This window comes from Chiloscyllium punctatum, chromosome 12 (genome assembly GCF_047496795.1).
Source record: "Chiloscyllium punctatum isolate Juve2018m chromosome 12, sChiPun1.3, whole genome shotgun sequence".
Taxonomy (NCBI): domain Eukaryota; kingdom Metazoa; phylum Chordata; class Chondrichthyes; order Orectolobiformes; family Hemiscylliidae; genus Chiloscyllium; species Chiloscyllium punctatum.
The window spans coordinates 32,096,691-32,123,500 of record NC_092750.1 but is presented as its reverse complement, the minus strand read 5'-3'; the positions used below and the strand labels follow the sequence as shown (position 1 = coordinate 32,123,500).

The 26,810-nt window shown below is 39.4% G+C and overlaps 1 protein-coding gene across 2 annotated transcripts in view; it reads left to right on the top strand.

Moving 5' to 3' along the window:
* The window catches only part of LOC140483759 (protein bicaudal D homolog 2-like), an 89,097-nt gene that overhangs the window by 36,961 nt on the left and 25,326 nt on the right, over positions 1–26,810 (top strand). For both annotated transcript variants that reach the window (XM_072582283.1, XM_072582281.1), the window contains exons 2-4: positions 1,919–2,131; positions 21,991–22,143; positions 26,025–26,471. In XM_072582283.1, coding sequence (XP_072438384.1) covers positions 1,919–2,131; positions 21,991–22,143; positions 26,025–26,471 — 813 coding nt within the window. The remainder of the gene's footprint in view (positions 1–1,918; positions 2,132–21,990; positions 22,144–26,024; positions 26,472–26,810) is intronic.

Sequence of the window (26,810 nt, the reverse complement as noted above, 5' to 3'; positions counted from 1 at the left end):
GAGAACAAACCTACCAGCTCAGCTGGCAAACTTACAACCTGAACCTGAGCTACAAATCTTCTCAAAAATCATATGGATAAACATGATAAACAGTCTTAATATCAATTTAAAATATTTATGGTTTGGGTTCAGTTGGTGATTCTTAAAAAGAAATCTTTCATGGACTGTGATCATTGCTGGGTAGGCCAGCATTTCTTACCCATCCCTAATTGCATTTGAGAAGGTGATGTGAGCCATTGCCTGAAACACTGCAACCCATGCTAGGGGTGCCATAAGGAAAGGAGTTTTCAAATTTTGAACTAGGGACAGGCAAAAAAAATGAGTTAGTTCTGCATTGATTAAGTTTAAAATTGATTTGGATAGATTTTGTAAGGCATCTTTGTTCCTGCTTCACATCATATCACAGACTTTTCCTACAGTAAGAGCCACAACTTCTCTTTTTGAGAAGGATTCCCTTTACTTGGTGGAGAACATTAAAATTGACTGAATTTAATGCATATTTGGAAATGATGTATAAAGCATCCTAAATTAATATTTCACCAAGAAATATAATATAGAATGATTTTTACTTTTGAAAAATTCTGTATCAAACTACAAGAAACATATAGGTTAAGAACACAGTTTGTGTGGAATGAGTGGATACTGACTTTGGCGCATGAACGGGGTCAGCTGGGCTTTGTAAATGCTGGCCATTTCTACAACATCTTTCTCTTGATACAATGATGTAAAATTACCTACTATTTGAAGTAGAAACAGAAATACCTGGAAAAACTCAACAGATCTGTCTGTATCTGTGGAGAGAAAGCAGTGTTAACGTTTTGGGTCCAGTGACATGTCTTCAGACCTTTTTTTAAAAAGTATATTGAAGCTATTTTGAATGGACACTCCAAGACTGGTAAATGAACAGCACCTCCAAGTTCTCGTCTACATTTGCCATTCTATTCTCATTGGGTGAAAATCCTGGAACTTCCAAACCTACCACCTTTGCCATAATAGTGATTCAAGAGAAGGTCTTGAAGGCAAACAGTGAGAATTAAATGTGATCTTGGTTAACTTCATCCATATACTGAAAAAGTTGTAAAATTTGTGGTTGGATGGCTGTGGGAAAGCAAATGTCTAGTGGTATTATCACTAGACTATTAATTCTGAAACCCAGGTCTCAGTATCTAGGTTTGAATCCTGCCATGGTGCATGGTGGAATTAAGACTCTAATGATGGCCAGGAGTATCAGGGTAAACCCATTTGGTTAACTGCTGTCCTTTTAAGGAAGGAAACTGCTGTCCTTACCTGGTCTAGCCGACATTTGACTGTGAATCCATATGATTGGGGTTTGGCTCTCAACTGCTATCTGGGCAATAAATGCCTGCCTGTTTAGCGATGACCACATCCTATTTTGCACCCCTTTTCTTTTGAGCACATTTCTATTAAGCATAATTCTTGGCCTTTCATGGAAATAGTTTTGACTGAAGTTTTTACTGTGGTGGGGTTTGATTGTCATTTTCCATTTAATTTGCAACACTGGTTTGAATTTTTCATGAAACCATTTCAAAAGGAAGTGTTGTGCTGAAAAAGTCAGCATGATAGCAGTAATTGCATATGATCTGCTTAAATGTCATCGTATAGTCAGTTTAAGGTAATGAAAGTTAAACAAATGAACTATAAGAATAGGTAATTCTGAAACATCACTCTGCCAGCATGTAATAGACTTAACAAAGCTGAAAGTATTCACTGTTGGAAAACTGTTTTGAATGTAGTTTATAACTTTGAAAATTTCTAAATGTCTTTGAACTTTAGTACTGTGCAATTTATATAACTTAAGCATCCATGATCAGTGTACAAAATGTATATTATTATTTGTTTATGCGATTGATGCAGTGTGCAGTTCTGTTCCCCTAAGCCTTGTGGTTTCTGTTTTTAGGCTTTTGGTCAGGCATATAGCAACCAGAAGAAAGTAGCAGCTGATGGAGAGAGTCGTGAGGAGTCCTTGATTCAGGAGTCTGCTTCTAAAGAGGCCTATTATGTTGGGAAGATTCTAGAACTGCAAACAGAACTAAAACAGTTGAAAAATGTGCTCACCAATGCCCAGTCTGAAAATGATCATCTTGCTTCAATCACACAGCAGCTAAAAGAGGTAACAAAAAATAATTAAATTGAATTTTTTAAATTTTAGTTTTTAAGAATATATCTATGCCACATTATCTTTTTTTTTTAAATTTATTTTATCATTTCTGTTAATCTTTTGTTGACATGCACCAATTTTCAGTGATGACAACAAAGTTGGTCTGTGTCATGCAATCAGAAAAAACACAGATGTGGTCTTTTCCTTTGCTGTTAGTTGATTTCATTAGAGATAACTCTGAAAGCACAAACAGTTAGCCTCACAAAATTCCTAGACTTTGGAGAGGAAGAAAATCAAGTAATTTTTTTTTCCAGGTTATGATCCTTAAATCACTTCTGCAAGTATAAGGATCAAATCAGTTGCAGATGGTTGAATTACCCATATGTGCTGTTTAGGTTTGGATTAAGCAACAAAGGTTGCTACACGAGCTACTGCTTTCAGAATAAGAGTCATAAGGGGAGAAAGGTAGAAGAGAAAGGAGCTTTTGTTCTTAATTTTAAACAAGAGAGAGACCAATTTAGAGTCATAGAGATGTACAGCATGGAAACAGACCCTTCGGTCCAACCTGTCCATGCTGACCAGATATCCCAACCCAATCTAGTCTCACCTGCCACACCCGGCCCATATCCCTCCAAACCCTTCCTATTCATATACCCATCCAAATGCCTCTTAAATGTTGCAATTGTACCAGCCTCCACCACATCCTCTGGCAGCTCATTCCATACACGTACCACCCTCTGTATGGAAAAAGTTGCTCCTGAGGTCTCTTTTATATCTTTCCCCTCTCACCCTAAACCTATACCCTCTAGTTCTGGACTCCCTGACCCCAGGGAAAATACTTTGCCTGTTTATCCTATCCATGCCCCTCATAATTTTGTAAACCCCTATAAAGTCACCCCTCAGCTTCTGACGCTCCAGGGAAAACAGCCCCAGCCTGTTCAGCCTCTCCCTGTAGCTTAGATTCTCCAACTCTGGCAACATCTTTGTAAATCTTTTCTGAACCCTTTCAAGTTTCACAATATCTTTCTGATAGGAAGGAGACCAGAATTGCACGCAATATTCCAACCGTGCACCAATTTTGCTAAAAGTAAAAAGCAGGGCCAGAATGACCTTTTTTGAATTAACTATTAAAGATTTCATGGATTTTCAATGAGGTGGAGAATATACTTCAAAATCCAAAAAGTATGTTTGGAATACGCATTCATTATCACGGTTTTTCAGGACAGGCAGGATCGACCAGAACAACTTTTCCAGTCTGGTAATCGTGACCCTTTTATAGGCCATTTCAAACATGGCCAGAACATTTTTGAGACTCTTTGTGATAGTAATGCGCCTTCTGGGTTCTCTTCCAAGCCAGAATGTAGAATCCTTCTTAAATTAATGGCCAGCGTTTAGCTTAACATACTGAGCGAATCACAACATCTTGTGCCTCCCATTATGGCGAGAGGCATGCTTTTGCTCATGGAGCATGTGACAGCTTCCTGAACTATATTGATGAGACCAGTACATAAAAATAGTTCAGAGTCTTGATGTTGACTAAAAGTAGATTCCCTAGTTTAAGAATATCTAGAAATAATTTTTATTTACCCTCATTAATTATCTCACGTCTCACATTTTAAAACTATATAATAATATGGGTCAAGGATCAGAGACTGGTATTTTGACTGTCAGTTTACAGAAATTGGAAACCTCTTGGAGCACGTATTGCAACTTAGACTGTTTCTTGGAACTTTATTTATTATTTTAGTTATTAAAGTTGATTGACTGTAAGACCTTAATTCCTGTAACTGTATTGCTGCCTTGCTAAAATACCTAGAGGGACTTTAACCGCTCCAGCGATATATTGAAATCCTAATAGTACCATCCATCAAACTTATGAAGCAGATAAATTACTGAAATGTCTTCTGTCTTTTTTTTCTGTTTATGCACTTGCTATATTCATTACACATGCAATTCTGAAGTTAACATTTTAGGACAGCCACAATATGGATTTTATTTTTAGTCTTTCATGGTACTTGTTAGTTGTTTCCTATTTTGCATATGTAGTTGTGTAAAATGTCTGGAGCAATCAACGAGGCATAAGTTTAAAGGTTTTCAGCTACTTAGCTCATTTCCATCTACGTTTTAAAAAAAACGTCAGAATGTGTACAGTCCAATTTCAAGTCTATTTAATTTAAAAAGACGTATGCAAATTGGTCCCAGGGAACAATAATCAAACCAGCACATTGTGGGGATGTGTTTGGACAGGTTGGTTTCTTTAGAAGGTGGCATTTTGCCATTTTGACACTTGATCAGTGTTATTTTGAATAATATTAACTTTATAGCATTAGTGCTGCGTTTCTGTCTGGTGTTTTAATGTCTCTGGAATTTCTTGACTTAATTTTTATGCATTTTGAATTCTAGTGAACCAGATGGGTTATTAATAACAAATTAACAATGGTTTCAAGTCATCATTGGACTTTAAATTACCGATTTTTAAAATTTTATTTTAAATTGAATTAAAATTCCACCATCTGCGGTGGGATTTGAAACTGGGTCCCTCAAACATGACCTAAATCTTTTGGATTTTTAGTCCACTGACAATAGCACTATGCCTTCACCTTGCCCTGTTTCATTTAATCACCTTTTCTCTGCAGTGTGATTGCCGCCATTTAATTAAACCAAAGAATTGTATGGGGCAGGAGTCCAGTCAACACATTGCACCTTTTGGGTCACCTTTTAGTAGTTGTCTATTTTGCCCCATCTCCATGCATCTTTTTTTGCTGCAGTTTTCTTCACTGCTTGTTCTTGTTCTTCTTCTTTGGTCAGTTAATCTTCTTTCAATTGGTAGATTTGAATAATGTAATGTTAACATTAGGTGTATTTTGTCGTAAGAACATTAATGTACTTGTGTGGGGTTTTTAATGTAGAAAAACATTAAGGAATTTAATGGAAGCATATTCAGACAAAAGTTGATACTGTGTCAAAAAAGAGATAATAGGACGAGTAAGGAAAAATTTGGTTGAAAGTTGGGTTTCAGAAAAATCTGTTAGGCTCAGGGAGGGAGGTGAAAATATCATAGGATGGATGAGATGGTATTACAAGATCATAGCAGATTATCTTTGTAATGGGACGGATGTAGTGTCAGCTACTCAGCTTGAAACTCACATGTTTATCCATCCATTCCTGCCTCCTTTCTTCACTTCCTCCAGTTTGACGGTCCTCCATGAACTTGGCACTACTCCAATTGTTCTAGCTTCTTGTGACTTATTGATGCCCACTTGAGGCTGTGCCATTAGCTCTTGAATTCTCCTACAAATCTGTCCTTTTGAGCTCTCTCCTACTTAAAGATGCTACTTCACTCCAATCTCATTAAATTGATTATTTGTGCTAAAACTCCACACTGTGCAAAAGGAATGAGGCTTCTTGACGAAACACAGCTTGAGTTCCAGCTTTGAGAGGTTGTTGGATGGAAATTGACCCTAAGGCAAATTGGGAAATGAAGGTGCATTAGCAATGTGCTGAGATGTGCAAAAGTGGCACACCTAGTGTTTTACAAAGGTGAATGGCTGCCAAAGAAAGTAGCAGGATTTGGGATATCTCAATATATTTCTTGTGATGAAGTGTGCACAGTTGTTTTTCTGTTCCAACTACTGCAAAACAAAGACACCTTCTTGAAATAGCTCTCCAAACCAAATGTTCCATGTAACTGTGGTGTTTGGTCATGTTAGATCTCTTTGGTTCATTGGTAAATGATGATGAATTATACTATATAATTTCTCCTGCTTAATTTGATTTGCAAGATATTTGTTCATTTTAATTACTTTGACTTGATGGAGATGCAGCTTTTTCTTTTCCCTGGTATCTTCAATTACCAAGCCTCTTGACCATTCTCCTATTTTCTTACACAATCCTCAATTAACCACTTCCTCTATGGTGGAAAGACTGCTGTGATTGATTTTGAGCTTTCTTAGCCTTACTGGCCTATATTTGACAGAATTTATCTTGGAGCAACTATTATCTACTTATATTTTGACTGAAAACTATTGCGATGTACCAAAGCTGATTTATCTAAAATTTGGTAAAACAACTTGCTTGTGACTGACTCTGTTAAAGTTTATAAATTGAATTCCTGTTTCAAGTTGTCTATGACCATTTTAGTGTTTTTAAAAAACCTGCATCAGGCAGTTATGATAAAGAACAAAGAACAGTACAGCACAGGAACAGGCCCTTCAGCCCTCCAAGCCTGTACCAACACGTTTTGCCCTTCCGTACTAAAGCTGTCCTTACTGACAGAATCCGTATCCCTCTATTTCCTTCATTTTCATGTATTTGTCCAGATGTTTCTTGAATACTGCTATTTGTCTGCTTGCACCACCACCTCTGGTAGTGATTCTAGCCACTCATCATCCTCTGTGTGAAAAGCTTGCCTTGCACATTTTTTAAATTGGCTTCACCGTACTTTGAAACTGTGTCTCATAGTAATTGATCCCTTGACCCTTGACCCTTATCCCAGGAAAAAGCCTAATATTTTCAACTCTATCCATTCACAATTTTATAAATTTCTATCAGGTCATCCCTCAATTTCCTGTATTCTAGCGAAAACAAATCCAACTTTCCTTCACAGCTAAAATCCCCCGTACCAGGCAACATACTGGTAAACCTTTTTCTGTACCCATTCCAAAGCATTCACAGCCTTCTGGTAGTAAGGTGACCAGAACTGCATGCAATATTCCAAGTGTGGCCGAACTAAATTTCTATAATGCCACAGCATAACTTGTCTATCCTTATACATAATGCCTCTTCCTATGAAGACAAGCTTACCACAGGCCTTTTTCACTACCTCATCTACCTGCCCTGCCACCTTCAGTGATCTGTTGACCTGCACATCCAGAACCCTTTGCATATCAATACTACTAAGGGTTCTGCCATTCACTGTATAATTTTGAACTGTACTTGATCTTCCAAAATGCATCACCTCACATTTGTCTGGATTAAACTCCATCTGCCATTTTTCTACCCATGCCTCCAACTGTTCTATATTCTGCTATATCTTCTAACAATCTTCCTCACTATCTGCAACTCCACCAATCTTTGTATCGTGTGCAGATTTACTAATTAGACTAGCTGTTTTCCTTCAAATCATTTATGTACACCATGAATAGCCGAGGTCCCAGACTGATCCCTATGTGACACCACTAGTCATGACCCTCCATTCCAAAAAGCATCCTTTCACCACGGTGGCTCAGTGGTTAGCACTGCTGCCTCACAGCACCAGGGTCCCAAGTTCGATTCCAGCCTCAGGTGACTGTGCAAATTACACACAGACATTCTCCCTGTGTCTGCGTGGATTTCCTCCGGGTGCTCAGTTTCCTCCCACAGTCCAAAGATGTGTAGGTCAGGTAAATTGGCCATGCTAAATTAACCATAATGTTAGGTGCATTAGTCAGAGGGGAATGGTTCTGGGTGGGTTACTCTTTGGAGGATTGGTGTGGAATTGTTGGGCCGAAGGGCCTGTTTCCACACTGTAGGGAATCTAGTCACTACCCTTTATGTCCTCCGAATAAGCCAGTTCAATATCCATCTTGCCAGCTCACCCCAATACCATGTGACTTCACTTTTTGTACCAGTCTGCCGTTAGGGACCTTGTCAGACACTTTACTGAAGTCCATACAGACAACATTAGCTGCTTTCTCATCATTAATCATCTTTGTTACCTCAAGTTAGTAAGGCATGACCTCCCCCACACAAAACATGCTGTCTATTACTTATAAGTCTGTTTGCTTCTAAATAGTAATGATTTGAATGGTTAAAAAACCTATTATGTAATTTAGTTATTCTATCAACTTGTTAAATGATTTTTTTAAATGTTAAAAAAATTGAAATCAATAACCAGGTTCTTGAAAACGTGCTGTCAAAGAGAACATTTGAAACGTATCAGTTAACCATGAGGTTTAGATCGAGGATGACATCAACTAAAACTGCAGACAGTCGAAGTCTGAAATGAAAACAGGAAATGCTATAAATACTCAATTCTGGAACATCTGTGAAGAGAGAAACAGCTAATGTTTCAGATCTGTGAATTTCAAAGGATATCGCCTCACAATTCAACTATATACTCTGACAAGGCCAAAAATTATGATATGAATCTAAATCTCCGCCAGTCTAAATTCTGATACAATCATCTAAACAAGTCACTTACCTCTGGCATAATCCCATTTATCCATAAACATTTTGGATGTATATGTGTGTAATTTCTAACAAATCTACTCTCCAGCATAGCCATAATACTCATTGCAATATCAGGATCAGAACTCCCAGGATACACTAAATATGTGTATTGGAAGGTTGGCATAGTGGTGATATAGATTCATATACAGCATGGAAACAGACGCTTTGGTCCAACCCGTCCATGCCGACCAGATATCCCAACCCAATCTAGTCCCACCTGCCAGCCCCCGGCCCGTATCCCTCCACACCCTTCCTATTCATAACACCCATCCAATTGCCTCTTAAATGGTGCAATTGTACCAGCCTCCACCACTTCCTCTGGCAGCTCGTTCCATGCACGTACCACCCTCTGTATGGAAAAAGTTGCTCCTGAGGTCTCTTTTATATCTTTTCCCCCCTCACCTAAACCTATGCCCTCTAGTTCTGGACGCTTCCAACCCAGGGAAAAGACTTTGCCTATTTACCCTATCTATGCCCCTCATAATTTTGTAAACCTCTATAAGGTTACCCTCAGCCTCCAAAGCTCCAAGGAAAACAGCCCCAGCCTGTTCAGCCTCTCCCTATAGCTCATACCCTCCAACCTGGCAACATCGTTGTAAATCTTTTCTGAGCCCTTTCATGTTTCACAACAAATTGTGTACAGTTCTGGCCCCTATATTTCGGGAAGGCAAGAAACAGGCGAAGAGGGGATTTGATAGCGATATATAAGATGATCAGAGGATTAGATCGGGTAGATAGTGAAAGTCTTTTTCCTAGGATGATAACATCAGCGTGTATGAGAGGGCATAACTACAAATAGAGGGGTGGTAGATTTAAGACAGATGTCAGAGGCAGGTTCTTCATGCAGTAAGTGCTAAGGGCGTGGAATGGCCTACCTGCTAATGTAGTCAACTCAGCCACATTAGGGAGATTTAAACAGTCCTTAGATAAGCACATGGATGATTTTGGGATAATGCAGGGGAACAAGCTGAGAATAGTTCACAGGTCGGCGCAACATTTGAGGGCCGAAGAGCCTGTTCTGCGCTGTATTGTTCTATGTTCGATGGCCTATCTTTCCGACAGAACAGAGACCAGAATTGCATGCAATATTCCAACAGTGGCCTAACCAATGTCCTGAACAGCTGCAACATGACCTCCCAACTCCTGTACTCAATACTCTGACCAATAAAGGAAAGCATACCAAATGCCTCCTTCACTATCCTATCTACCTGCGACTCCACTTTCAAGGAGCTATGAACCTGCACTCCAAGGTCTCTTTGTTCAGCAACACTCCCTAGGACCTTACCATTAAGTGTCCTGCTAAGATTTGCTTTCCCAAAATGCAGCAGCTCTCATTCATCTGAATTAAACTCCATCTGCCAGTTCTTAGCCCATTGGCCTATCTGGTCCAGATCCTGTTGTAATCTGAGATAACCCTCTTCGTTGTCCACTACACCTCCAATTTTGGTGTCATCTGCAAACTTACTAACTCTACCTCTTATGCTCGCATCCAAATCATTTATGTAAATGACAAAAAGTAGAGGACCCAGCACCGCTCCTTGTGGCACTGCACTGGTCACAGGCCTCCAGTCTGAAAAACGACCCTCCACCACCACCACCCTCTGTCTTCTACCTTTTGACCCAGTTCTGTATCCAAATGGCTAGTTCTCCCTCTATTCCATGAGATCTAACCCTGCTAATCAGTCTCCCACGGGGAACCTTGTCGAACGCCTTACTGAAGTCCATACAGATCATATCTACCTCTCTGCCCTCATCAATCTTCTTTGTTACTTCTTCAAAAAACTAAATCAAGTTTGTGAGACATGATTTCCCATGCACAAAGCCATGTTGACTATCCCTAATCAATCCTTGCCTTTCCAAATACATGTACATCCTGTCCCTCAGGATTCCCTCCAACAACTTGCCCACCACTGAGGTCAGGCTCACCGGTCTATAGTTCCCTGGCTTGTCCTTATCACCCTGCTTAAACAGTGGCACCACGTTTGCCAACCTCTAGTTTCCGGCACCTCACCTGTGACTATCGATGATACAAATATCTCGGCATGAGGCTCAGCAATCACTTCTCTAGCTTCCCACAAGAGTTCTCGGGTGCACCTGATCAGGTCCTGGGGATTTATCCACTTTTATGTGTTTCAAGACATCCAGCACTTCCTCCTCGGTAATCTGGACATTTTTGCAAGATGTCACCATCTATGTTCCTACAATCTATATCTTCCATATCCTTTTCCACAGTAAATACTGATGCAAAATATTCATTTAGTATCTTCCCCATTTTCTGTGGCTCCACACAAAGGCTGCCTTGCTGATCTTTGAGGGGTCCTATTCTCTCCTTAGTTAGCCTTTTGTCCTTAATGTATTTGTAAAAACTCTTTGGATTCTCCTTAATTTTATTTGCCAAAGCTATCTCATGTCCCCTTTTTGCCCTCCTGATTACCCTCTTAAGTATACTCCTACTTCCTTTATACTCTTCTAAGGACTCACTCGATCTATCCTGTCTATAACTGACATATGCTTCCTTCTTTTTCTTAACCAAGCCCTCAATTTTTTTAGTCATCCAGCATTCCCTAAACCTACCAGCTTTTCCTTTCACTCTAACAGGAATATACTTTCTCTGGATTCTCGTTATCTCATTTCTGAAGGCTTCCCATTTTCCAGTCGTCCTTTTACCTGCGAACATCTGCCCCCAATCAGCTTTCAAATGTTCTTGCCTAATACCGTCAAAATTAGCCTTCCTCCAATTTAGAACTTCAACTTTTAGATCTGGTCTATCCTTTTCCATCATTATTTTAAATCTAATAGAATTATGGTTGCTGGCCCCAAAGTGCTCCCCCACTGACACCTCAGTCACCTGCCCTGCTTTATTTCCTAAGAGTAAGTCCAGTTTTGCACCTTCTCTAGTCGGTACATCCACATACTGAATCAGAAAATTGTCTTGTACACACTTTACAAATTCCTCTCCATCTAAACCCTTAACATTATGGCAGTCCCAGTCTATGTTTGGAAAGTTAAAATCCCCTACCATAACCACCCTATTATTCTTACAGCTCGCTGAGATCTCCTGACAAGTTTGTTTCTCAATTTCCCTCTGACTATTAGGGGATCTATAATACAATCCCAATAAGGTTATCATCCCTTCCATATTTCTCAGCTTCACCCAAACAACTTCCCTGGATGCATTTCCGGGAATATCCTTCCTCAGCACTGCTGTCATGCTATCCCTTATCAGAAATGCCACACCCCTCCTCTCTTGCCTCACTCTGTCCTCCCTGTAGCATTTGTATCCTGGAACATTAAGCTGCCTGTCCTGCCTATCCCTGAGCCATGTTTCTGTAATTGCTGTGATATCCCAGTTCCATATTCCTAACCATGCTCCGAGTTCATCTGCCTTCCTTGTTCGGCCCCTTACTTTGAAATAAATGCAGTTTAATTTATTTGTCCTACCTTGTCCCTGCCTGCCCTGACTGTTTGACTCGCTTCTGTTCTCAACTGTACCAGTCTCAGATTGACCGCTTTCCTCACTATATCTCCCTGGGTCCCACCCCCCCACCTTACTAGTTTAAATCCTCCCAAGCAGCTCTTGCAAATTTCCCTGCCAGTATATTAGTCCCCTTCCAATTTAGGTGCAATCCGTCCTTCTTGTACAGGTCACTTCTACCCCAAAAGAGATTCCAGTGGTACAAAAATGTGAACCCTCCCCCCTATACCAGCTCCTTAGCCATGCATTCATCTGCTCTATCCTTTTATTCCTGCCCTCCCTAGCTTGTAGAACCGGGAGTAGTCCAGATATTACTTTTTAAATTAAACTCCCTGTAATCTTCCTTCAGAATCTCCACCTTTTCCCTTCCTATTTGATTGGTTCCAATGTGTACAATGACCTCTTGCTGGCCCCTCTCCCCCGTGAGAACATTCTGCACCCTCTCTGAGACATCATTGATCCTGGCACCAGGGAAGCAACACACCATTCTGCTTTTTCACTGCTGGCCACACAAACGTCTGTCTGTACCTCAGTTTAGAGAATCCCCGAACACGATTGATCTCTTGGAACCCAACGTACACCTCGTTGCATTACTCCAGTCTCAATACCAGAAACTTGGCTGTTCATGCTACGTTCCCCTGAGAATCCACCACCTCCTACATTTTCCAATACAGCATACCTGTTTTGAAATGGGTATATGCATAAAAAACTCCTCCACTAGTTGCCTACCTCTCTTAGCTTTCCTGGAGTTAACCCATCTATGTGACTGTATCTAAGACTCCTCTTCCCTCTCTTTTCTCCTCTTCCTCATCCTCTTCTTCCTCCTCTCTCCCCTCTCTACCCACCTCTCCTGCAATGACCTTTGTTCTTCTCCCTTCCTAAAACTGTTGTTTTGTCTTTTTTTCCCCCAAAGTTCCAAAACAATGCAACAGCATATGAAACAGTAATTGCTGCTCCTGTAATTTGAGGAAATCACCTCCAGCACTTAAAATTCCTCAATAAAAGGAGCAGCTCTTAGAACCAGAAATTTTTCCCGTCCTCCATCTTCGATTGCTCAACTTGCTATGAGCAGAAATACTAATTTCTTGCAAATGTATGAATTAAGAGCAGGTGTGGCTCGTCCTTCAAGCCTGCTCCATCATTAAAGATGATCATGGCTTATTTTATGACTCTAGATTCCTGCCTATGTCTGATAACCTTTCGCCCTCTTATCAAGACTCTGTCTACTTGCGCCTTAAAAATAATGTAACATTCTATTTCAACCCCTTTTTGAGGAAGAGTTCCAAAGACTTTTGAGGAAAAAATATCTCAATAGCTCTGTCTTAAATGGGCAGTTCCTTATTTTGAAACAGTGGCTCCCAAGCTCTAAATCCTTCCACACATGGAAACGTGCTTTCCAAACCCCACAATCAAGAACATTCAGGATGTTGTATGTGGATACAAACCTAGCCTGTCCAACCCTTCCTTATGAGAAATCATACCCATTCTAGGTATTGGTCAAGTTAACTTTCTCTGAACTACTTCCAAAGTTTTTGCATACTTAAAGAAAGAGACCACTGCTATATAAAGTACTGGGGGTGTGGTATTGCCAGAACCCTGGATAACTCGAACATAACTTGCCTACTTCTGTATTTAATTCCCTTTGCAATAAGTAATAACATTCTATTAGCTTTCCTAATTGCTTGCTATACCTGCATATCAATCATTTATGGAATCCCTACAGTGTGGAAGTAGGCCATTCGGCCCATCAAGTTCATACACTCTTCAGAGCATCCCACCCAGACCTCTGCTTTCTGTTTTGACTAAATATGTTACATGTATTATTCTGCAATCTGATGGATCCTTCCCCGGATCTAGGACATTTTGGAAAGTTAAATCCTAATCATGAAGTATCTCACTGGCTACCACCTTTAAGACCCTAGGATGAAGTCCATCAAGATTGGGAACAGTTTGCTCAGTACTACTTTCGTGATGTATAATTTTTTCACTTTCCTTCCTCCTCCCGTTTCCTGACTTACAGCTATTTTCAGGATGTTACTTGTACCCTCTCTTGTGAAGAGTGATGCAAAATACCTAGATTTATAGTCTTACTCATATAGCATGGAAACAGACCTTTTGCTCCAACTCGTCCATGTCGACCAAATTTCCCAAACTAAGCTTGTTCCACTTGCCTGTTCGGTCTAATCTGTCATATTTTTACTTTTCTATCTTTAATTTCCCACACTCAATTTCTGTAAGACCAGTGCTTACGTAGAGTCATCGGAGTATACAGTATGGAAATAGACTCTTTGGCCCAACTCTTTCATGTTGACCAGGTTTCCTAAACTCACCTAGTTGCATTTGGCCCATATCTATCTAAACTTTTCCTATCCATGTACATGCCCAATTGTCTTTTAAATGTTGTTATTGTACTTGCCTCTACTCCTCTGGCAGCTTGTTCCACACACCCACCATCCTCTGTGAAAAAGTTGCCCCTTCGATACCTTATAAATCGTGCCTCTTGCACTTCAAACCAATGCCCTCTAGTTATGGATTTCCTAACTTGGGGGAAAAGACATTGGTAATTCACCTTACCTATACGACTTGTGGTCATCCACTCAGCCTCCTAAACTCCAGGGGGAGATAAAATGTCCTTACCAATCCAACCTCTCCTTTATAACTTAAACCTGATAAGTCTTGGTAACATCCTTATAAATCTAGTTTGTTAATATGCTTCGTCTTACAGGGAGACCAAAAGTGTACACACTACTACAAATGTGGCCTTACTAATGTTATCTGACATAGAATGACATAGAATAGACATACCAATCCCTACAGTGTGGAAGAAGGCCATTTATCTCGAGTCCAAATAGTCTCCCACCCTATCCCTCTTACACTGCATTTCCCATGGTTAATCCACTTAGCCTGCACATCCCTGACACTATTGGCAATTTAGCATGGCCAATCCACCTAACCTGGACACCTTTGGACTGTGGGAGGAACCTGGAGGAAATCCCTGCAGACTGGGGCGAATGTGCAAACTCCACATAATCGCCCAAGGGTGGAATCAAACCCAGGGGTTTCTGACACTGTGATGCAGCAGCGTTAACCACTGAGCCACCATGCTGCCCGAAGTTACGTTAACTTTTCTAAATATCTATAGATATGCTTATACTTGTATTTGAAGTTAACTTTCTTTTTTTTCTTTTCCTTATTCAGTTTGGTTAGTTAATCTTTGAATTTTTTTATATTCTGTCTAATCTTCTGATCTATGCTCCATGTTCAAGGAGCAGGAGAATCGACGTTTCGTGCCTAAGCCCTGCTCGAAATGTTGATCCTCCTGCTCCTCGGATGCTGCTTGCCTGGCTGCGCTTTTCCAGGGCCACACTCTCCTCCATCTGCAGTCCTCACTTTCTCCTATGCTCAATGTTGCATAGTTATATACTTTTTCTTTATATTTAATGGCTCCTGTTAACCATGACAGTGAATCTTTTACTTACATTCCAATAAAGGAACAAAAATCGTATCTATTTTGTGATTTCTGAAGAAGTTTGACTCCAGGCCTTCATTTTTTTTTAATCTCAAGCATTCTGTGAAATCCTCATCTAAGGTACCTTTGCAAATCTGATTTTTCTAGTTCCCTATCCTTCCTAAATGTCCTGCTCTTTGCTGCAGAGAATTGAGTCAATTCATCTCACTGCTCTGTCCCCCTGTGAGCAATACATTCTTTCTTAATCCTCCAACTTTGATAGCTTTCTCTACCATTGTGCCATGGTTAGTTTGTGAACTTTGAAATCCTCACACTCGTCCAAACATGCTAAAAGCACCTTAGCCTTTGTAATTGTTAAGAGTTGAGGCTGTTGCACTTCAGCCCTCTGGATCAGTTATCCTGCCTCACACACAGTCACGTGCTTCTTTTCCTACTGTCACACCTTCCTCTCCCTGACCAGTGACCAAAAAAGACCTAATTCTAACTGGTGTGATAGTCTCCTGGAATAGTGGGACCCTATAATGTTTTCACTCCCTGATGTGGTTGCACAGTGTCTGTAGTTTGGTCTCCAGCTGATAAAGTCTAAGCCAACACTGCTCAAGCTATATGTTTTTTGCAGATGTGTTTGCCTTGAATCACAGTGGTGTGCAGGGGCACGCTCAATCTACAATTGAAAGACTTTGTTTTCTTTGCGATCTTCATTGTGCTTCAGTTAACCAATCAATCAATCCTGATTATAATTCATTTCTCTTTGCACAATCACTTGCGTGCTAGCTTAAATTTTTGAATCTAATAAACTTTACCACTTAAGACTGAGAGAGAAACCAAAATCACTTGTTTCTTTTCTTTTGACAAAATCTCTTGATTTATAAGCCATGTAATTACAGGTTTAAATAAATTAACTTTTAGTATGTTATGTTTACCATAGAGTAATTATTGATTAACCAGTTGACTAACTTTCCTGTGTCACTTTCACAATTCCTGTCTTGGGGACAATATGCTTGCATATTCTTCAAGTGCTCAGTGTAATTTCTTCAAATTTGTTGTGCCAAATTTGAAATAGTTATTTCAAAATGGCACATTAGCTGTGGAGAAACTACTTTTATTATGGATAATAAACTGCTATTCCCACCATCCAATAGAGACAGTGGGTGAAAATGGATCACATGATGAGTATTTCCAAGCAATTGTAGATGTGTGTGCATAATTAGATTGTAACCCCCTCAAATTTGTTTATAACCCAGTATTTTAATAAAAAATTCTTGAAGAGCTTTCAATTTCTTGGATTCATAAGTGAGAATTGTGTATGGGGCCTCACTATAGGCCAGTGTAATTTGTTACAGCTGTGACTGCAGAAGTTTTATTACCTATCTGTGACAGAATTGTCTTTCAACTTCCAAATTTCAACTATACACGACTGCCCAAAGCTTCAAACATTTCAGACTGCTCATGTGACTTGTTCTCCTCTTTCCTTTTTGCCAGAGTATAAACTTGTAAACAAGTAATCCTTGCCATTCAAAGTGAAAACTAAAATTCATAAGTACAGTCAAAATGATGTCTTGTCCATATGACAAATTTGCTGCCTAGAACATGCTTCTTTTGGCAAAACTGCTTTGTTTGTTTCCCCTGTTGGAAAAAACTCCTTGCCATGGTGACTGAATACTACCAGCTGACTACTTATACGCCCAGTAGATATTAGAACAGTTGTGATAGGACGTCCATGTATGGATCATCTTTGGTGTGAATGGGAATTTTAAAAAAATCTACACTGCAGAAAATGATATTCACATTTTGTTTTATGCTGCTTTTGACACTTCATTTACAGAGAAAGAGGAGTCCTATCTAAGTATACCCTTTTTAAAAAAAAATTCTTTCAGGTAAGCAAGTCTTTAGTTAATCGTATCAGATTTGTACAGCGTTCAAGGAGGCTGGAATTTAACTTTTGATTTCTTGAAGTTCAGCAAAGTGCTGTGATGTATTTCCTTTATTTTGATTGGGGACAGATTTGATGAAGATAACTAAGGACATTATATTGGCTTTTGTTTTTATAGAATTAAAGAATGACAGCAGAGAAGGAGGCCGATCCTGTTGGATTGGTTTTGTTTTAGTTTATTACTACAGTTGCAGTAATGAAACATTAAAAGTTGTCAGTTTTTTAAACTTTTGTCAGATTTAATACCATTTTATATTTTGTATTTTGGCTGCTTGTGGCTCTTCGAGGATAGAGTTATGATGGATACAGATCTAAGCATGAAATACTTTAAATAAACAAAAATGCAAATGGGAAGAACAAATTCACAGTCAACTATTTGATTCTTCAGCTTTGGTGTGCATTGTTAATCGGACCCACCAATTGAAAAACTGTTGCAAAAGCTGATCAAATCTCCACATGATCAAGTGTGTTTGCAACACACAACCCCCCACCCACAACCACCGAAATACTGGAGGTTTTTGATCAACTGGTTGGCTGAATCAAGTTGGTTGTTCCTCTAGTTGTTCATGCTAGGCAAAGTACTATTGCTCATAGCATCCTTGCACTTACAAAGTTAAACATATTTTTAAAGTGACTTTATGATTGGGCAGCAGTTGCTGAACAATCCAAAGTGTGTTCATAGCTATACTGACAATCAGTTTTTAAAAATCATCAGTCTTGTACTCATTTATGCTTGTTGGAAAGAAAGGTCCATATGCAGGGATCTTTTCTGAGCAACAGGTATGTGTTCAGACATTGCACCTTCTTTTGAATTATCAATGAGTTTGTAGTTCCCTATTCATTTCTCTCGACAATGCCGTAGATAATAACAGTTGAATTTTCAAATGATCACCATTTGAATTGCCAACCAGTTGACACTTTCCCTCCTGTTATATGAATAATTGTGGTCTTTTGAAACTTGGCATTTGTTACGACACAAATGCTTAATTTAAACCAGCAACACCGAAACAATTTATCCCGTGCAATAATCTGTGAAAATTTGAGTAAAAATTAATAACTTTATTTCTTAAAGTATAACAAAGAAAAACTAATAATAAATAATTAACTAGTTACAACTCCTTTCTCCAACCTATCTTTTACTTTTTCCTCTACAATACTGGTCCGATAAAACTCCTGATTAAGATTTACAAAGCAAGACATCTTGTCTCAAACCAGGCAGCTTTTGGATTTTCTTCGTATTCCTGCCATTGTCTTGGGGATTCTGCTTCCAGTACTTTTTGAGAACTGTTTGTCAGTCACTGTTTGCTTGGCAGTTCTCCTCTCAACTGTTAAATTTTCCCTGGTCTTCTACTCGCCAAAGCATCGAGTTCTGTTATTGGCTTTTAAGATTGTCAATATACTAATTCAAATTGGATTGGAGTTTGTTTTTTTGGGGGAGGGTTATAACTTCAACTGGCCTAATTCGAATCTGTTTGTCTCCAGGCAACCAGCTACCCTGACTGCTGGACCAAAAGGTTACATTATATCTTTTTTTCACAACACTTGGTTCTGTCAGCTAGTTCTGTTGCTTTTAACTCTCTTAAAGATTCAGTACACCCACATCTTCATAACACATTGTGCTTGTCCAGATGAATACAAGACAAAAAGCTTCAGTAGTATGTTTCACTTCTCAGCAATATGGAAGTAATGTACTACAAACCAATTGTGTAACCTATTATTTAGTCAGATGTTGTTTAGTTTGCTATTAGAGAACCTATTTTTTAAAAAGGTAGCAATTTAATGCATATCAGCTTCTTTAGGAACTGATCCAGAAGTAGAAAGAATGACTCCATGATGATTTTATGATACTATGTGATTTTTAATTCCTGGAAGAATTAATGCCTCATGCCAAAACAGGAAAAGAATTATGCCTTGTTTAAGTGCTTGCTCAACCATCTTTTAACATCATTGAATATACATGGCACGCTGGAAATCTGTATTCATGATTAGCAAATAAGTTTTGATTGTCCCACCACGTGTTGTCATGCAAATTGTTTGCTCCCCCTTGTTCAGGGGGGAGCAATGGTCTAATGGAATCATAACTAGACTTTATTCAGAAACTTGGGTAATGTTCTGGGGACCTGGGTTTAAATTCTGCCATGGCAGATGGTGGAATTTGAATTGGTTAAAAACAAAATCTGGAATTAAATATCTAAGGATAACTATGAAACCACTGCTGATTTTTCAGAAAAGCCCATCTTGTTCACTAGTATTTTTCCAAAAAGGAAACCTGCCATCCTTACCTGATCTGCCCTATGTGGAAGTCCTCAACATTGACACTGAATTCTATGAAGCATCCATGGCATTAGGTTAAACATGGGTAAAGCAACCTCAAGCTGATTACCACATGCCATCTTTCCTTAGCTCATGAATCACTACTCTTCACATTGAACAATACCTTGAGGAAACATTGAAGATGGCAAGGCTGAAAAATGTGCGTGGTGAGGGAAAACTTACTTGACCTCATCCTGTTCAGCTTGCATGCTACACATGCATTAATCTATGACAGTATTGGGAAGAGTGACCACCGCATGGTCCTTGTGGAGACAAAGTCCAGCTGTTTTTGAAAAAACAAAGCTGATGATTGCACAATATTCTTCACCATTCCCAATTTTTCATACTGAAGCAGTCTGTGTACAGATACAACAAGACCTAGACAATATCCAGACTTGGCCTGGTACGTGCCGAGTAACATTCTCACCAACCAAATGACAATCCAAGTCCCTTCACTGTCAACGACGTCACCAGCACTGAATACCCACTGTCACATCCTGAGGGTTACTGTTGATCAGAAACTTAACTGGACTTAACATATAAAGAATGTGACTATAAGAGAATGTCAAAGGCCAGTAGTATGTAGTGAGTAATTCACCACCTGACTGCTCAAAGCCTGCCCACCACCTATAAGGCACAAGTCAGGTGTGTGATGGAATACTTCTCACTTGCCTGGATGTGTACAGCTCTAGTAGCCGTCAAGAGGCTTGACACCGTCCAGGACAAAGCAGCTACATGATTGTCACACATCACAAGCATCCACTCCTCCTACCACCACCCATTGCTTAGAAGGCGCAGTGTGTACTGTCTATAAGATGCTCTGCAGTAATTCATCAAAGATCCTGAGGCAACATTTCCCAAGTCCACAATCCCTTCTAGAAGGAAAAAGGCAGCAGATACATACCACCATCTGCCAGTCTCCTCTAAGCCACTCACCATTCTGACTTGGAAATATATTGCAGGTCCTTCAATGTCATGGTGTCAAAATCGTGGAATTCTCTCCCTAATGGCATTTTGGGTCATTTCACAGCAGGTGGACTGCAACAGTTCAAGAAAGCAACTCACTACTGCCTTCTCGAGGTCAACACGGGACAGGCAATAAATGATGGCCATCGAGTGATACCCACATTCCACAAGAAATTAAAAACAAAACACTCATCATTTCTACTTTTGAAGGATTAATCAACATCCAGAATCCAATTACAAAATGTCTCACTTCTAGTGACTCCTTGCTTCTTATAAGGGCTGTATCTTCTGACATCAATTTTCTAAACACGCAAAAAGCCCAATCTGCCATTTATGGTATACTCCATATTTAAAAAACCAGCTCATTCTAGTTTTCTCATTTGAAATGATTATTTAAAGCTATTGAGATTGATTTTCACGTTTTACTTGCCATATCTTTAAAAAGATAAAAGCAGCTATATTAGACCAAACTACTACCCTTCTGAACAGACGTAGAAATATACTCTTCACAAGTACCTCAACCTGTAATTGGTCTTTGCTGACTAAACCATAAAAGATGGTATTCCTGATGAAGGGCTTTTGCCCGAAATGTTGATTTCCCTGCTTCTCGGATGCTGCCTGAACTGCTGTGCTTTTTCAGCACCACTCTACTTCAGAATCTGGTTTCCAGCATCTGCAGTCATTGTTTTTCCCCATAAAAGAAATAAAACCAGAAACAGTGTTTTGAGTTCTTGTCAGGAATCCAGTGCATATTTATATCTTCTGTGAAATAGCATTGAAGTTTTTTTTTTGTTTTGAGCTTTGATATTTTTGTATGAATTGGCTATGTGCTCAAAGCTCTTTTGTAAATGTATTAAATGTGTACCTTGAAAGAATAGGCATTTTCTTTGTGTCTGCTTTTTGGAATCTAGCGTCTGCTTACCCTGAGACTATTAATACATTATTGCTTGCAATAACTATTAAGAGGGAGTCATTTGCACTGGTTTCTCCACCACACCCTATCTCACTTCTAATCTCAGCTCTGAAATAGCACCACTGGAACTCAGCTAGCCATATTTATGGTTTTATACATTTTTTTGAGTTCATCTGTTTTCTGAAAATGGAAATGATAGTTATATAATTATTGGGTTTTTGAGTGCCTTCATAAGTAACGAATCACGAAAACAAACATGTCATTTTGCGGGATATAATATTTACTAAAGTTAAACTTAATTGCCATGGAGCCAGGAAGAACTGCATTGTCCAAGCAAAAAAAAGGGTAATTTTCATTGGGTATTGTATGAACAATGAACTTTTATCTTCAAATTGATTTGTTCCCAGTTCAAGGTGGTGATTCAGCAATTAACATTTTTAGGTTGTTTCCATTTATGGTTAAATTCATTCATTACACCTTAAATTTGCTACCATTATCACCAAATTAATTTGGTTTTATGTTTTAAAAACAATGCAAACTTAGTTTGTCTGGATTTTGATGAAATAAAATTTGATTCTTTTTTGTTCTTTAGAGCAGTCAAGTTGTTGAACTCCAGAGAAATCGCCTACGTGATGATATTAAAGAATATAAATTCCGTGAAGCAAGGCTTTTGCAAGATTACTCTGAGCTTGAAGATGAAAACATTTCTCTTCAGAAACAAGTCTCTGTACTTAAACAAAACCAGGTGAGTTATAAGATCCTCCTTTGTGTGCCTCCTGAGCTTTACTTTGGAAAAGGTAGAAACAAAATTCACAAGAGTTATACTCTTAACTTTATCACAAAAGACTGAACAGACTTGGATTCCCGGAAAACAGGAAGCTAAGTGGTGACTTGATAGCAGCTGTTCAGGATAGTGGAAGGACAGTTGAAGTGCAGAACTGAGACTAAGTAACCTGCTCAGGTTGGGTCCACCAGAGACCCCTCAGCTCCTGGTTTCATTAGAGTTTTGATTTGACCATAAGTAAAAGAGCTAAACCTGACTTAAGATAATAGTACTACACTCTGTCAAGTCAATAGGACAGGAAATGTGGCTTTAGGGAGATTGAGTAGAACAGGAAATTGGAGAAATCTCTGTACTGGTTTGAGTCATGCATAGCATTTTTTAAAAAAATCCTGGGGTTATTAGACAGTCATCTCCTTCCTGGGATATGTGATATGACTCCAGGATGGTGTGTTGCCTCCCTCGTGCCAGGGTCAGGGATGTTGCTGAACAGTTGCTGGGCTTCCTGAAAGGGGAGAGTGAGGAGCTCGAGGTTGTGATGCATATTGGGACCAATGGGAAAAGTGAGAAAATTAGGTCTTCCATCAAGAATTCAGGCAGCGAGGCAGAAGATTAAAAAGCAGGACTTCAGTAGTATTAATATCTGAATTACTCTGGTGCAATATGCTACTAAATATAAAAATAAGAAAATAAAACAGGTGAATGCATGACTCGAGATCTGGTGTAAGGGAGAGGGTTTGAGATTCCTGGATCATTCCCACTATTTTTATGGAAGATGAGACATGTACAAGTGGGACATTCTGCATCTGAACCACACTGGGGCCAACATCTTGGTAGGTTTACTCATGATGTTGGAAGGAGTTTGAACTGCTCTGGCAGGGGGAGTGGACGCAGAATATTGCTGAAATTGAGGCACATCATACTGCAGCAAAGAAAGCAAGTCAGAGTGAGTTCAACTATAGTGATTGTCAAGAGAGTAAGGAAAGCTGGGTGGTCTGTCCTTTATTGCTAGGAGTGTAATAGGTAAGACTGCGTTAAAGGTGTGAATTGGCACATAGCAGTGGATATTGTTACCATCACAGAAATCCTAATTTTGGTCTGGTTAAGAGCAGGGCAGGATAGGACTGACAGTTCAATATTTTGGGGTATTGGATCTTTAGGCGTGTCAGAGGAGGCTGTAAAAAGGTTGGTGGAGTAGCACTATTAATTAAGGAGTCCATTGCTGTGATAAGGAGAGATGATATCTTGGAAAAGCCTTCAAACAAGGCTTTGTGGAGAAACCTAGGAATGTTAAGGGGGTTGTCATATCACTGGGAGAATATTATAGGCTCCCAAGAGTCACCTGCAATTATGGATGATACAGAATGTGGGAAACAGATGGTGACAACTTGAAAATGTCCATGTTACAGAGGAGGTGGTGCTGGATGTCTTAAGATGCATAAAGTTGGATAACACCCTAGGACCTTATTAGGTGTACCCTAACCTCTGTGGGAAGCTTGGGAAGAGATTGCTGGGCCCTTTGCTGAGATATTTGGATCATCAACAGTCACAGGTGAAGTGCTGGAAGACTAGAGGTTGGTTAACATGATGCCACTATTTGAGAAAGGTGGTAAGGAAAAGTCAGGGAATTATATCATGACCCTGATGTCGGTGGTGGGCAAGTTGTTGAAGGGATTCTTGAGGGACAGAATTGGCATACATTTGGATAGGCAAGGACTGATTGGAAAAGTCAACAGCTCATTCCAGAGGAAGTGGTGGAAGCTGGTACAGTTACAACATTTGCTGAAAATGTGTTGCTGGAAAAGCACAGCAGGTCAGGCAGCATCCAAGGAGCAGGAGAACCGACGTTTCGGGCATGAGCCCTTCAGGAATGTTCAGTTACAACATTTAAAAGGCATCTGGATAGGTACATGAATAGGAAGGGTTTAGAGGAATATGGGCCAAGTGCTGACAAATGGGACTAGATTAATTTAGGATTTCTGGTCAGCCTGGACGAGTTGGACCAAAGGGTTTGTTTCCTGCTGTACACGTCTGTGACTCTAGGCAGTTCAGAGGTGTTTATGAATAATACTGTGGGAATGAGGGACTATGAGGGGATTATGTGAGGGGATTTCAACTTTCCCAATATAAATTGGGGTAATCAGAGTGCTAAAGGTTGAGGAGGAGTGGATCTCTTGAAATGTATCCAGCAAAGCAAATTTTCTTTATCATAATGTAGACGGCCCAACATGGAATGGCATGGATATGGTTCCAGGGAATGAAGCTGGATATGAATAGGAAAGGTTTGCAGAGATATGGGCTAGGTGCAGGCAGGTGGAACTAGTTTAGTTTGGGATTATGTTTGGTATGAACTGGTTAGACTGAAGTGTCTACATCTGTGCTGTATGACTAAGTGTTCAGTGTCGTAATGGGGGTGTCATTTTAGTGATGGCAAGCACAACGCAGTTTGGACAAGGAGAAAGTTTGCTCACAAAAGACGACTTTGGATTGGGGCAGACAGATTTTATTTTAATAAAGTAGGATCTGGCAAAAGTTTAATGGGAGCAACATCATGTACGAGTAAGTCTACAGTGGGCATTCTAAAAGAAGCTAGGAAGAGGGGGAGATACAGAGGCAATAAGTTCATGGAACATTGGATGTCTAGGCCAATTTAGAACTGGATGTGGAAGAAGAGAAAAGCTTTTAGCAAGTCGAAATGGAGAATATAGGAAGTATAGAAGGGAACTTAAAGCAATTAGAAGAGCAGAAAGGAGGCTGACAAAAGACTTGCGGACAGGATTAGGGATAACCCCAAATATTTTATAAATCTATGAAAGTGAAGAGTTGGGCCCATTAGAGACCAAGAAAGCATTCCGTATGTGAAACCATGGGACATTTGAAGGATGTTAAGTAAACACTTATCTATGTCTGCTTTTACAGACTGAAGAGAAGGAATTCAAACAAAGGGAGTCTGAGGAACTCGCATGGTTTGACAAAAGAAATCCGAGGTTTTGGAGGCTGTAATGGCCTAAAAACAGACAAATTCCCTGGTTTGGATGAATTGCATGTCAGGCTGCACTGAGAAGTGAGGCAGGAAATCGTAGGGCTCTCTGACTCTATTTTTAATTCCTCTCTGTCCACGGGGGTGTGCTAGAGGACTGGAGGACAGTTAATATGGTTTAACTTTTCAAGAAAAATGGTAGAGATTAATCAGGAAATTTCAGAACAGTAAGTCTCACATCAGTGGTCAGGAAACTATTGGAGAGAATACTGAACAAGAGAATTAATACCCACTTGGAAAAGCATGGGTTAATTAGGCATAATCATCAGGGCTTTGTCAAAGTGAGGTTATGCCTAACAAATATTAGAATTTTTTGAAAATGTGATCAAGTGTGTGGATAAGGAAAGATCGGTTGATGTGGTTTTTAGTGAAGTTTTTGACAAGGTCTTATATGGGAGATGGACTGAGAAGGTTAACGCCCATGGAATTGAGGGAAACTTGGTGAGTTGCAATTGAAATTAGCTTAGTAGGACACAAAGGGTAGTCATAGAAGGTTGTTCTAGTAACTGGAGGTTGGTGTCCAATGGTGTACCACAAGGCCCCTATTTAAAATAAATTTTCTAGATACATTCTTTCTTGTATTCACAATTCATGACATTTCAAATCAAAATAACCAGTTTTTCAAACAAATGAAAGGTATTTATTTGAATTTGTTTATTTCTTTATCCCATGTTATGTAGATAAACACTGACATGTTTATAGATAGATGTTATGAGAGCACAATTCTACCATAAGTTTGATTTTTAGTGAAAATAAAATGTCACTCTGCTCTGAAATTTAAGGTTGTTACTTTGTTACAATGCAGGTTGAATTTGAAGGTCTTAAACATGAAATTAAAAGACTTGAGGAAGAGACAGAATTCCTCAACAGCCAGTTAGAAGATGCCATTAGACTGAAAGAAATAGCAGAACGCCAACTTGAGGAATCTCTGGAGACGTTGAAGAATGAGCGGGAGCAGAAAAACAACATGCGGAAAGAATTGTCTCACTATATGAATATCAATGATTCAATGTATACTAGCCAATTGAATATATCTCTGGATGGATTGAAGTTTAGTGATGATGGCAATGAACCAAACAATGATGAGATGGTTAATGGTTATGAAAACAGCCTCAGCAAAATGAACGGTGATAATAAGCTCCCCACTCCTAAGAAAAATGATGTATTTAAGCCAGCACCAAGTTTGGTGTCCGATTTGCTAAGTGAACTAAACATTTCTGAAATTCAAAAGCTGAAACAACAGCTGATGCAGGTATGTTTGTTTTAATCGTGACATGCTGAGTTTGGCAATTTTGTGAACTTATTCCTGTCTATCACTTTCTGATCATTTAATTAAATTTAGTATTATAACTTATTTCATGTGTAATTATTATATATAGTCATTTGAACAATTTAGTAAAATTGTGGCAAGAAAATAGTTGCTCCGTGGTTGATGTTGAATGGTTTCACTGATGATTTGTTTTACAGAAGTTGAGGGATGTACGGAGCAGACTTTAAGCAAATATTTTTGAGTTTTCTGTTTCCAACATTTTTCTTCAGAAGTCCTGCATGCTTTCAGCAATGTTTGGAGCTGCTTGTTAACAAGCGCCCT